Source organism: Sinocyclocheilus grahami, unplaced genomic scaffold (assembly GCF_001515645.1).
Source record: "Sinocyclocheilus grahami isolate Dianchi unplaced genomic scaffold, SAMN03320097.WGS_v1.1 scaffold233.1, whole genome shotgun sequence".
Taxonomy (NCBI): domain Eukaryota; kingdom Metazoa; phylum Chordata; class Actinopteri; order Cypriniformes; family Cyprinidae; genus Sinocyclocheilus; species Sinocyclocheilus grahami.
In genome coordinates, this window is record NW_015505412.1 from 2908497 (window position 1) to 2921933 (window position 13437).

General features: G+C 37.2%; 1 protein-coding gene across 1 annotated transcript in view; it reads left to right on the forward strand.

The window, feature by feature from the left end:
- The window catches only part of LOC107597572 (cell adhesion molecule 1-like), a 185449-nt gene extending 178331 nt beyond the window's left edge, over positions 1 to 7118 (forward strand). Inside the window, exons 7-8 of the mRNA XM_016288703.1 lie at positions 6580 to 6705; positions 6790 to 7118. Coding sequence (XP_016144189.1) covers positions 6580 to 6705; positions 6790 to 6908 — 245 coding nt within the window. The 3' untranslated portion in view covers positions 6909 to 7118. The remainder of the gene's footprint in view (positions 1 to 6579; positions 6706 to 6789) is intronic.
- Positions 7119 to 13437: the final 6319 nt, after the last annotated feature.

The following is a 13437-nucleotide window of genomic DNA, read 5'->3' on the forward strand; positions in this document are numbered from 1 at the left end:
ATGCTACTTAAGCCATGGACTTCCTCTCTCTCACTGCCGAGTATTGTTCTGCATTTTTCACTCCCCAAGTGTTAGCTGCCTTACTGAGCCATTCCGTGTTTTCTGTTTTAGTCTTGTGTATTGTTTTGCGTGTATCCCTGTTTAGCGGATAGCTACCTTACCGAGCCTGTTTAAGTTTTCATAGTTTTCTTAGTCTAGTCTTAGTCTTGCCTTGTGTTTTCCTGGTCTCTGATTCACGCCACGTCTCTTGGATTAACCCTTTGCTTGCTGTTTCTGACTCTGTTTGCCCCTGCTTGGACCTTTGCCTTCTACCTGGATTTATCTCTTGCCTTGCCTTCGATATACCCATTTGCCATTGTCTGACCCATGCCTGTTAAAACCACGTCTCTTAATAAAAGCTTGCACATGGATCCTCACGCCTCACGTCTCGTCGGTCCCGTTACAATATGAGAGAGTTTGGAATGAACCGATCCATTAGGATTAATTGATTCATTAGAATGAATCAGACTTTCCAGCACTGCGTATGAGAGAGTTTAGAATGAATCAATTTACTGGGATGACTATATTTATTAGAATGAATCAGAATTTTCAGTACTCTGAATGAGTGAGTTTACCATGAATCGATTCATTAGGATGAATCGATTCATTGGGATGACTTGATTTATTAGAATGATTCAGACTTTCTGGGGATGCATTTGAATTGGTCAGGTGGTAAATTATAGCTATACTCAGCCTAACCTAGCTAAAACCAAACCAGGCTGTTGTAGGATAGTTTTCTTTTAGCAGGCTTGTAACACTTCTGAAAAATGTAGTTCACTTACTGTAACTCACAATTTTTTATATTAGATGATCAACAATCTAACAGCACTGCAACTCTAACATTATCTATGAGAGTGCAGAGACTCTCATCCACTGAGATGATCCCTGTGGCTTCAGCCTTATTTCTAGCACTTATAACAGCGAGTTTAAAAAGTAAAATCTGTCGACATTTTACATTGAGTCTCTGAACTTTCCCAGCCTCGTCTTGCCCTCATTCAGCAGGCAGCAGTCAGGCAGTGAATGTGGGTTATAATATAGCACACTCATCTGAGGTGGGGTAATCTGAGGCTTTAGCTGTGCTCATGTTGTGGGGCTTGTTTGCATGTTAGTGATAATGTAGGCCAGAGCCAGATGTGGAATACACCTCCTACATGCTCTTCTTAATAGCCCTATCATGAATTATGCATATTACAAGTGGTATCAAAAGTTGCAGGGTGTTGAGGTAGGTATGAGCAGAGGCAGCCATGCCACTCCTCTTTTTGAAGCTGTTATTTTTCGCATATTGTGATGCCAGTAACACTGAATTCATTACTTTGGATTTATTTCACAATTTGTGCATGTATTTTTCAAGTTTAATTAAATAAGTGTGTGTGATTGTTTCTACATTGTATTTTGTGGAGATATTCACACTTACATTTCCTTGCTAGACACTTGCTTACCATAGCAACAAGGGATTCTGTTTGCTGCACAGCTTTCACTGAGCAGGTAGCAAAAGATGTGAATAAAACAAGACAAAATCTAGAATAAAATAAAGCCATGTATCCTGACAAAATAAATTTTTCAAAGCATAATATAATGAAATGACTATTATAGTAGATGTTTTGATGTTTGTAGTTTGGTATTTATAGAAGATGAAACGGACTATTCATGGACTTCCCATTTGTTCTGACAAAAAAAATGTTAAGGCATGAAATTATTATGTTATAGTAGAATTTATAACAGATTAAATGGACTTTTCGACAAACTTTGCTGTCTTCTTTGATTCTGACTGGATCAATCTGCATTTTTATGTTTATCTAGTCATCATGACCAGTAGATGACTAACTTGTAAGACTTGTGTAATTTTTTATTTATTTAGCTTATTCACTTTTTTAAGAAAACAGTCATATTTAATATAATATAATAAACATAGACTTGTGTGCATGTGTAAGTATTAATAATGATAATATAACTTTTAAAACAAGCAGTCTTAAAGAAAAAAGTTGATGGCTAACTTGTAAAAATTCTGTAACTTGTATGCATTTATTTACTAAACATTCAGTAAGTGTTTAAAAGAAAAAAAATATTTGTAATTGTTGGGTTCTGCAATTAATGTGGATTACCTTTGTGAATATATTTTATTGTGTATATATTTTTGATGATAAACAATATGCATTTCAATATGTTAATTAACAAAATATTATATAATATTAACAATAATGGTAAATAATATCAGTATAATATATAAATTAAAAGAAACATAATTTATGATGTTGGCATTTATGATGTTTATTTCTGATGGGGCTTTTGTATGAGGTAGTGGACTGCCATGTAAAATAAAAAAAATATTGAGTTTTAAAAGTATAGTAAATGGAGCTACAAAGAGCCAAATACACTGTAGCTAAGAGCTCTGTTAGCATCACCCATGTCAACAGTACTAAAGAGCTTTTCAGCCAGTAATAATGCATCAGCGTAATGCCAAAATAAAGGTCAGAAATAGAGGGATTCAGTGAAAGTGCGAAGTTCTCCATTACTTGTAAAAGCGCTACATAACATCAACACGTCTTTAGTCCAATTGCCAAAGATAGCTCTGCAGGCGGCGAGGTGCCAAAATAAGTCTGGCTGATTTTATCAAAGATGCCATTTCTTTTCATTGTGTAGTAAACGACACATCTACAGTCTCCCTGGTTCAAAGCCCCTCTTTTTTTCCGACGTAAAGGATGCGCTCCATTTGAATGGTTTAGGGAAGGCAACGCACGGAAGCGGCTTTCTCTCTGATCAAGAGTTTTTCACTTTGATTGCGGTGCAAAGAAAATGAATTATCATTTGAAGTTGACTAATGTTTCCTTGTGATTACAAACCAACTTGCATGCAGCAAGTCACTCAGAAAAGCTGAATGGCTGTGAGTTTGATATGAAAAGACCTCTCACCGACACACTGTAGATGTCTGCTATGGACTCTTGGCATATTTATCATTCCATCTACACAATTCAGGGGGAAAATGTCACCAGCCATATGCTTTGTGACATGTAGCGGACTGCTTTTAAAACATTTTGGCAGCGCTTTGCATTCGCTGACTTCACTATGTGAATGTGATTTAGTTCACAGAGAGCCGCAGATAGTAGCAAATGTCTTTGTCACCCCTGTGGCCTGCTAGCTCAATTTAGAGACTCTATCAGGAAAACATGCTTCAAAGGCTCCACATGCACAGGGTCCAATCTTTGTTTGGAAAGGTCTCCCTTTGTACCCCGGGACTGTGGTCCTTTCTTGCCCGAATCCGAATGAGTTCATGTTCAACCTCTCCTTAATGCTTTTTCTTTTTAAATCTTCTCGCCGGCAGAAAATCTATCGTTCAGTGCCTCAGTTAAATGCCGTGTGATTTGCGTTTCTTAGCCACATTGTTTCGCCTAGGTGTCCTTGGGTGGGCTGTGATTTGTTTAAAAAGAAATTTCCGTTTTCATTTCATCAGTGTGGCTTTCTCTCGTAGCCCTGAGACGAAACTCCAGGGAATGACCTGTGCGGAAACTTGAATCTAGATTTAAAATCCAATAAAAGTGAGCCGGCGAACAAATTTGCGAGCTCTGTTCCTGAAGATTTCCCTGATTACTTTTTGAAGTGCCTTTTAGCGGGAAATGCCAGAAATAGACAGAAAGGCTATAAGATTCCCACACTATATCGGCCGGTCATTCATAAGCCTCATATTCTCATGTTTTTGCCCTCATGACCGCTTGGCCGTTCCACTTTGGTCCGCAGCTGCTGCAATGACAGTGGCCTGCAGTTTAATTAGTCACTTCAGCACAGATGCAGAATGAGACTCATAAAACATTAGCTCTCTAGCCCTGCAGCAGTGCATAAGTCTTCCCCCCACCTCACCCGGCTGTAAATCAGGCAAAAGTCCTCTTTATTTCCCAATAAATCCCACTCGTATCCCACCGCCTGCTTAACATGAGCATGGTTTGTAAAGCCTACCATGTGCCATTTAACGCAGTCCCGTTTGGACCCGTGGTTCACAAGTCCAGAATACACATTATGAAATGGCAGGTTGGGTCGGGAGGTCACATCTTAAAGGAACAGTTCACCCAAAAATGAAAATTTGCTGAAAATGTACTCACCCTCAGGCCATCCAAGATGTAAATGAGTTTGTTTGTTCTCAGGAACGGATTTAGAGAAATTTGGCATTACATCACTTGCTCACCAATGGATCCTCTGCAGTGAATGGGTGCCGTCAGAATAAGAGTCTGATAATCTGTTCTGATGAAGAAACAAACTAATCTACATCTTGGAATCTGAAATGTTCCGAATATAGATGGGAATATAGACTGTAAAGTTCGGTGTATATAAGTGCTACTGAAGATTTCTGAAAAAAATCATTTTGAGAAAATGGCTTTTAAAGATATGTAACATAACTGAAATCTAAAAATGCAACAATACAGAAAATATATTTGCATGTTTTCTTCCCACTAGTTTGAATGAACGTATTATGAAAAGCCGAATAGCCCCAAATCTCAAAATTGACCAATGCCTGAAAAAATTATGTTTTTGCCTGTAGCGTCTTGTCTTAAATGCTAACATGAGCTTTCCATAACACCTGTGCGTTATAGTCACCGAAAATTGCATTCACCCCAAAACTTCCTCTCGCAGGTTAAGATATCCGTGCCCCTGGACAGCTAATTTATCTGCTGGTGTCAAGCAGGAGGCAGGAGGGGCGGAACCGGGCCAGCGGAGAGCGGGAGGGGGTGGCACTGCGGAGAGAATGGAATGTGACAGTGCTCTTCTCCGCTGTGTTCATTCCTAGTCTCATGCTAATTAGCACTGGGAACAGGCTGCCAGATCCATGAGAGGTGCCTCTGGTGCAACATGATGCAATGCAGGGCTTCCCTGTGCTATATCAATGCAGAAACCTCTGTGGCTCATATCAAAGCAGCATCTTAGTAGACTGTGTCATCCTGCTGAGCTGGATCTGTTGGTTTGCTGCAGGCAGAAACAGGTTTATCAAAAGATCTTGTTTTCACGCCGTTCTCGGCATTGACATATATTCAGTCATTTAATGTTCTAGGTAGGCTAATTAGATAGAACCATACATGTTCTTATTAAATTCAAAGAAATGCTGGTTGTGGATCAGATGCGGTTTGATGAAAAACTGTAGGTTGGTCACAGAAGCTTTAGCTTGTGTTGATTCTGAAAATGGAAAAGGGCAGCTTCTATTGCTCTTATGCCTGATGAAAGGCTATTGATTACAAAACTGAATGAGTAATATTGAGGGGAATATAGTTTGGGCTCTGTTGAGGCACTTTCAGTCCTTGCTCTCAGGTCTACATTCTTTCTTGTGGTTTGGTTGCTAGGCACTTCATCAGGAAACTTAATGTGCAATTAGAATGTGTGCAGGGTTTATTTTCTGTCTGTTCTCTTACAAAAAATTGCATGTCTTCAACCATATGAGCCACTGCACCAAAAGCTAAGATAAAGTTAATTTGCTACATAAATGGAGAAATGCACCAGTAAATTGTCTAAATAAATTAAAAATAGAATGCTAAATGCTGAAATCAGTCACTATAAATGCCTCAAGTGAATTTAGGAATCACAACATTATAATGTACAGTATCAAAAATAGATATACATTTTGAGATTTGCCAAAGATTACATTTAGAAACACTAATAACAGTTTTAAATGTGCCAATGGACCAAAACCATAATTTTTATCTCTAATATCGGCTGCTAAACAATATGGTACCAATATATTGTATATCTCTATATACTGTATGCTACCATTCAAACGTTTGTCAGTAAGATGAATGAATGAATGAATGAATGAATGAATGAATGAATGGATGAATCAATCCTGGGGGGGGGTCAGGTTGCTGATTTGGGGGGCACCAAATCATCATTTTACAATGATTTCTGAAGGATCATGTGACACTGAAGACTGGACTAATGAACGCTGCTTTATCATCACAGGTATAAATTATATTTTAAAATATATTCAAATAGAAGACGGTTGTTTTAAATTATAGTAATATTTCACAATATTACCGTTTTTACTGTATTTTTGATCAAATAAATGCAGCCTTGGGGAGCAAAAAAGCCAGTCCTTATAAATGCACATTGGGTGTTTTACCATAGTGATTGGTAGAACTGTTACTTGCATTCTCTCTTTTCCACACATTTTAAAGTGTAAGTATGCTACCCATGATTTATCTCATTCAAACCAGCTTAGGCTGGCAACTTTATCTCCCCAGTGTCAGTGTTGGCTCAGACAGCTGATGTTTCAGGATCAAACCAAACAAACTGTGTTTGAGTATGTGCTAGTCTGTGGTATGCTATTTACACATTTACAGGAAATGTCACAAACAAGAGTATGTGAAAACCCTCTGCCAGATTCACTGAGAGGTGTTTTAGTTGTGTTGATTTGAATTAGGATGTAAATATATATGGGAGATGGCATTGCTGAATTTATTTAAAGCAGAATAAAAACATTTGGCAGGGAATCTCACACTGAATCCCCAACCGACAACAGTGCAAGATGCCTTCATTTCTTTGCGTTTGTTTTTTTCTTTGACTCAGATTCAAGAGCAGATGGAGCGCCACAGAAAATTGATCACGCCGTCATCGGCGGCATTGTCGCTGTGTTTGTGTTCGCCATGCTTTGTCTCCTGATTGTTCTCGGACGATATTTTGCAAGACACAAAGGTAAATCAAAAGACACGATTCTGGCTTCGGCTTGATTTTGGGTTGTTTTTTATCTCTGGAAATGACAAATGTTCCTGTTTTAAGGTACCTACTTTACTCACGAAGCCAAAGGAGCAGACGACGCCGCGGACGCCGACACTGCCATCATCAACGCAGAGGGTGGACACAACAATTCGGATGACAAGAAGGAGTACTACATTTAACTGACTAGACCTGTTTGCTTCCTGTGCTGAACAGCAAACTGTGGACTGCTGGGTTGGGAGGTAGGAGTTGTGGGATTCAATCAGGCTGGATTCACACCTGTGCAGCTGAAGAGACGGTGAGGAGAAGGTGCTGCCATCGAGACGGACGGGGTGTGGGATGGCAGAGCACGAGGAGAGCTCAATTTAGACCGCTTCACCATCCAACACCTCCTGCTGCAACACCTCTCCTCGTTTTGTTCAGTTTAAACATTTGCTAAGAATTTTGTGCCTTGTTCTGTTCTTACTGAAGTTCCCACTTTCATCAGGACACCCACAAGCTACTGTCTCTCGAACAGTTCAAACCAGAGGTTATTTTATTTTCGTTTCATTTTGGTTTTAATTGCCAGCACATCTTAACGCTCTCTCTCATGCCGTTCTGTCTGCAGGTCTGAAAGAAAGCCACACACAAAGTTTCGACGTAAGATTCGGTCACAGAATAATCAGTTGGGTTGTTTTCATGGATTGATTCCAAGTAATTTATTTGGCAAATTGCCTGTTGCTCTCCTTAGTCCCTCAGAGAATGACTTAAAGAAGATAGAAACCACTTTTGTTGCAGTATTGTGTTGTTGCATTCTTTATTAGATATACTGTATTTGATTATAATCGGCTTGTGTTGATATTAGGGCTGTCAATTGAACATTACTTCAATGCGATTAAATATAAAAAAAATTACGTTAAGTCAATAATGCCCCTGATCCATAAGTAAATTTTGTCAATGACATTACATATTTTTGTCCAATCTATTTATTTATTCAAATTATTATTAGTAGTAGTAGTAGTAGTAGTAGTAGTAGTAGGCATAATCTTTTAATTTTTTAGAAACAAATGATCAAAACTGCTGCACTGCTTATATTAAAAATCTGAAAAATCTGAAAAAGTTATGTGGTGCAATCAACATGCAAAAAAAAAAATGTATAGTTTAAGTAATGTAACTCCCCAAAGATGTAATGATATTTATGAATTAATACTTTGTAATAATTATTGATGAATTTATTTATTTATGGTTTAATAATTAAATTGACCATTTTACTTTTGTCAAGATTTATTTTTCAAAGTTTAACTACTCATATACGTGACATGGTGCCTTAAAACGTGGTGCTCATGGCATGAGGTGGCAAAACGATTTTGCATTTCAACAAAACATCACAGACTGAATACAATGACAAATCCTGTGTTATTGGAAAGGCAGACAGCCTCCAAAATCATTTACTGTGGACTGTAGGGTGATTGACCGAGGCCGTCCACACGGAGATGCGTTTAGCTGTATACGTAAAAATTTTGTATCATATCGGTGTTTCGTCCAGACGGATCCAGCGTTTTGGGAGCCTGAAACCTCAATTTTTTTAAACTGGGTCCCAGAGTGGATAAATCTGAAAATGACACCTTTGCATTTTCGTGTGTACAGCCAATCCGTATATATACAAACGTTTGTATACAGCACACAAGGTTTATGTGCATGCTCCAAGTCTTCTTCTCCATTTTTAGTGTATCTCTGTGGCAGAATTACAGCACCACATACTGGTCTGGCATGTATACTACAACGTTTTGAGTCCATTTGAGTGGTTTCGTGTGTACGCAAATATTTCTTGAGACGATGCCATGTTTAGGGATTTTATTATAGGGATAGGGAAAGCTCTTGCTTCGTGTGGATGTGGCCTTATATTCAATGATAAGGAAATTTAACAAACAGTATAGTGTCCTCCAATGCCTAATTTGAATTAATTTGATTAATTCATCAGCATATGTTGTAGTTGGTTTGTTTAAAACTGTTAAACGATTGACAGCCCTAATTGTTCCTTAGATATACTGTATGTGATTATAATCGGCTTGTGTTGATATTCATTCCGGCTTGTATCGTATTATCCATTTACCAGCTTCACTCACAGACTAATTTATTGTAATTATGCCCAAGCATTAAAATTGAATGCCAAAGCAAAGAAGAGCAGATCGGCTCTTGGCTCAGCTGTACAGGAAGGCCGTCACAAAGATGTCCCCTCCTACGAAACACAACATATCTATCAGAGTGTAAAATAGCTTTCATTTTTAGCTTGTTCTCATTCAGTAGGCTCAGTATGAGGTCGAGGTCAGTGAGTTTCTCAGAATATTGTTAGTGCTTCTGTGCGCTTCTCATAGTAACATAAAAAAAAATGTTGTACTAAATGAAATAGATGGAGCCTGTATGTTGTAAGCCATACTCACAGTTGTGCCCTCCAACATGTTTCAGTTAGCAGATCTTATTCTCGATTTCTCCCGTCCAGCTCATGTGTAGATGCCAGATTGAATGTAGTAACTCTACAGTAATGCAATAGTTTATAAAAGTGAGTCCTGAATGTTCTGTTTGTCTCATCAAACATGCTTTATGTTCAGGTGATGTATGCAAGGGACAATTTTCACAGGGACATGTGGTATTATGTTTCCTCTCTCTTAAATGTATTATAAATGTATAGAGCGTGACATTATTACATTATTGTAGAGTTAGTATATAGTTGGTGAAATATTGCACTCATATCAGGCATTGTTTCATATCTTTGGCCTTCGTCCTAAACAGTTGGACAGATGCTTATTGTTTGTGATTAACTTCATGGGGGGATTTTGGCGTTATGGTGAGAGTATGGTTAACATTGTAAAATCCTTGTGAAAAAAAAATTTGTTTGGTCATAGCGTTTACATGAATTTGTGTATTATCAAGTGTTATTTTTTTGTTCGTTTTTCTTAGTGTTATTCCTGATGTTATCTGACAGGTGAGCATTATTTAGATTTGAAAACGCTATTAAATTATGGTATATTCGTGCAAGGCTCTTGTAGCTAATGCCACTCTTTATACTTGGTTATACGGAAAGAAACTTTCCTTTTGATTGTCACTGTATGTTGTACAGAATTTTGTGCTTTTATACAGCAGCAGATTTATTTAAACATATCATGTTCTGAACGCCTACAACACTAAACTGATTGAGAATGTAGTAAATGAAAGTTAAATTATTCCCCCTAAAAAAAAAAAACGCCCAAAGTTCATACACTACTTTTCAAAAGTTGGGGGTCAAAAAGATTGCTATTTCTTTTCTTTTCCTTTATTTTTTTTAATAGTACTATTATTACACAAAGCTGCATTCAATTGTGACAGTAATTGCATTAAAGATGCATTCAGTTGTGATCAAATGTGACATTTATATAAGACATTTATAATGTTAGAAAAATATATATATATTTCAAATAAATGCTGTTCTTTTCAACAGTCTATTGAAAAATGAAAAATATTTATCATGGTTTCCACAGAAATGTTAAGCATCACATCTCTTTTCAGTATTGATAATAATAAGAAATGTTTCTTAAACATCAAATGAGCATATTAGAAAGATTTCTGAAGGAACGTGACACTGAAGACCGCTGACAATTCAGTTTTGCCATCATAGGAATAAATTAATTATTTCATTCTAATAAATGCAGCTTTGGTGAACATAAGAGACTTATTTCAAAAACATTCAAATCTTACCAACCCCAAACTTTTGAACTGTATGTACATTAAAAAAAAAGATCAATATGTGCACCCAATTGACATTCCAAGCATGTGAATTAAAAAATGGTATTTATAAATGTATACTATATGATTTCACTCAGTTATCATACTGTAATTGTAATGGCATTAAGCTATTTCCAACTATCACATGTTAAATAAGGAGTGAGGGCTACAAAGGGTCATAACATGGTTAGAGTTTCCACAGCGGATCCACCAACCTACATCCAGATCACTCTTTTCCTTTCTTTTCTAATGTTTACTTTAATATTTACAAGTGAAATGGTAAGTGATCTAAAACTGCCTAAACCTGAAGAAGAAAAAACATGCACACACAAACATACCTTCAGTGTAGGTTTGATTCTGCCCTGTCTCAGGTCTGTCCATTAATACATTTTTTGCATCTCAGGTAGAATGCAAAAAGTGACGCCCCATATCTGAAAGAAAAAACTTTGTTATTATCAAAAATTATGCAGAATGGAGCATGTTCTACATGTTTTATCTGTACTTCAGATGCTGTGCACTGTGTAAATGTTCATATTACTTTGTATAGATAGGTCACAGCAAGCAGATGATAGGTTTATTTAAAGAAAATAAATCTAAGACGTGAATCTTAGTGCGTACATTTACAATGCATTTTCCATTTTTACACAACCTGGACCACCAGAGCCATTCTTCATTGTTTCCATAGGTTTTATGTCAGATATTTTGTCTCATCTCTGTAGTTTGTATTCCTGTGTAATTAAAGCTATTTACATGTTCCCGATTACACTTTGTATTTGACCATGAAAATACATTTTTACAGAAATGGAGCAGTACTGTCTTAATAAAAAGAGGTATTAATGTTCAAAAAGCAGTTTAATTGTGTCTTATACGTTTACTGAAACTGATATCCTTCATGAAGTGTCCAATTAGCGGTTCGCGGATGCGCTATACACCACTTTATATAGAAGCATACGATGTCTGTCTAATTGCTAAAATAGTCTAATTTGTCATACTGAGGATGAATTACCTGATAGCACGTTTCATCGAGATTCGTGGTTTGGCAATGCTGTAAACATATGTTGTGAAATCCTGAGCCAAACCTAATTACAATAAGTGAAACATGAGGAAAAGCTGAGCAGAAACAGCAGCGTGTTTGTGTATAACTGAGCTTGTGTTCAGAATGAGGAGACGTGCCAGATGACTTGCACTTTTGTTCTACTTTTGGCACCTAAGAATCTTTATGACTAAGAGGAAACTATTAATCTGGTTAGTCCAATTATAATTAGTAGTGCTTGCTAAGGCAAGCAGTAATATTAATGTTGCTCATTCTCAGCATTGAGGATTTTGAACAAAACGCTAACCCTACATATTAACGATCAGAGCAACTAATCAGAACACCCCAGCAACAACCTAGACACCACCCAGAGCTCTTAAGCAACCACATAGCAACATTAGAACCATTTATGTTTCTTAATAACATGTATTAAAATGTAATAATTACTGTAACTTGCGTAACATGGACACGGTCATGTGTCTGTATCAACTCTTTCCTCTTACTGTGAAGAAAGTACACATTTGTGTTGACTGCATTATTTTCACATAGATCTCTTTATTAATTTTCAGTGCATTTCATAAGCATAACTGTGAACATCTCTGCCTAATGAAAAGGCAAAACCACCCATGAGAAAAAGCACTGGAGTTATTTGTATACAATCTCTCAGCTGCTGTTCATAAGTTCATGCATGAAGTTCCTCTCGAGAGGGTCATTGATTGGTTATAAATTCTTAGGAAGGGTAGGTCAGCGCAAAACACAAGTGTTATAACTTTAATGCTTTCAGTGTTGTGGTAAATATCCTCCTGGGTGAAATAAATGTGGTCTTAACAGAAGAACCACACAGTTTCCTCGTAGCTGAGCTACTACCACTTATTTATTATTTGTAAGAGCCACAGAGGTGATTTCCAGAATCATCCCATTGATTCACCTTTGTGTTAAATTAATTCTCTGTCAACAGCATCTGTTACATGCTGTCAATTACTTTTATGCATGGTTTGCGCTTTTATCCAAATTGCATCCATTTCATCCATTCTCTAGGAATCAAACCCATGACTTTGGCAATCTTAGTGCCATGTGCTACTGCTTGTACTACAGGAATTATCATCATTAACTATAGATGATAATTTCAATGTCCCACCGTTTACAAAATACACAAAATCTGTGTGCAAATTTACCAGTGTTCGCAGAATTTTCATTGACATAATCCAGTCATTTCAGTAGGAATCCACAAATTTCATGTGAGGGAGACTTCACAACAGGTTCACATGGTTTTGCCGTGTTGACAAATACAAAGCTACTTTTTTGAAAGTGACTTCTGTCTGAGATGTGCTAGATACTGTACATCACACTATTATCAAAAGACAATGGGCCTTTTTTGCCTGTGAAATTTCCCCTATGGGCTGTGTCATTGTGTTGCCATACTTGATGTAGCATATGTGCGTTGATCAATGTTTTGATTTTAACATCGTTAAAATAGTCCATGTGACATCAGTGGTTCAACCTAAATTATTTGAAGCTACAAGAATACTTTTTGTGTGCAAAGAAAACTAAAATAACAACTTTATTCAAAAATGTCTTCTCTTCCATGTCAGTCTCCGCCGCGCGTTCACAAGAGTACCACGACGCATGCATGTGCATTCGTGGTACTGCGTGGTACTCTCATGAACACGTGGCAAAGACTGACACAGAAGAGAAGAACTTGTTGTATAAAGTTATTATTTTTGTTTTCTTTGCGCTCAAAACGTATTCTTGTATAGCTTCATAAAATTAAGGTTGAACCACTGATGTCACATGGTCTATTTTAACAATATCCTTACTAACTTTCTGGGAATTGAACGTGGTAGTGGTGTTGCTGTCCATGCAGGGTCAGAAAGCTCTCTTTTATCAAAAATATCTTAATTTGTGTTCTAAAGATGAACAAAGGTCGTACGGGTTTGGAA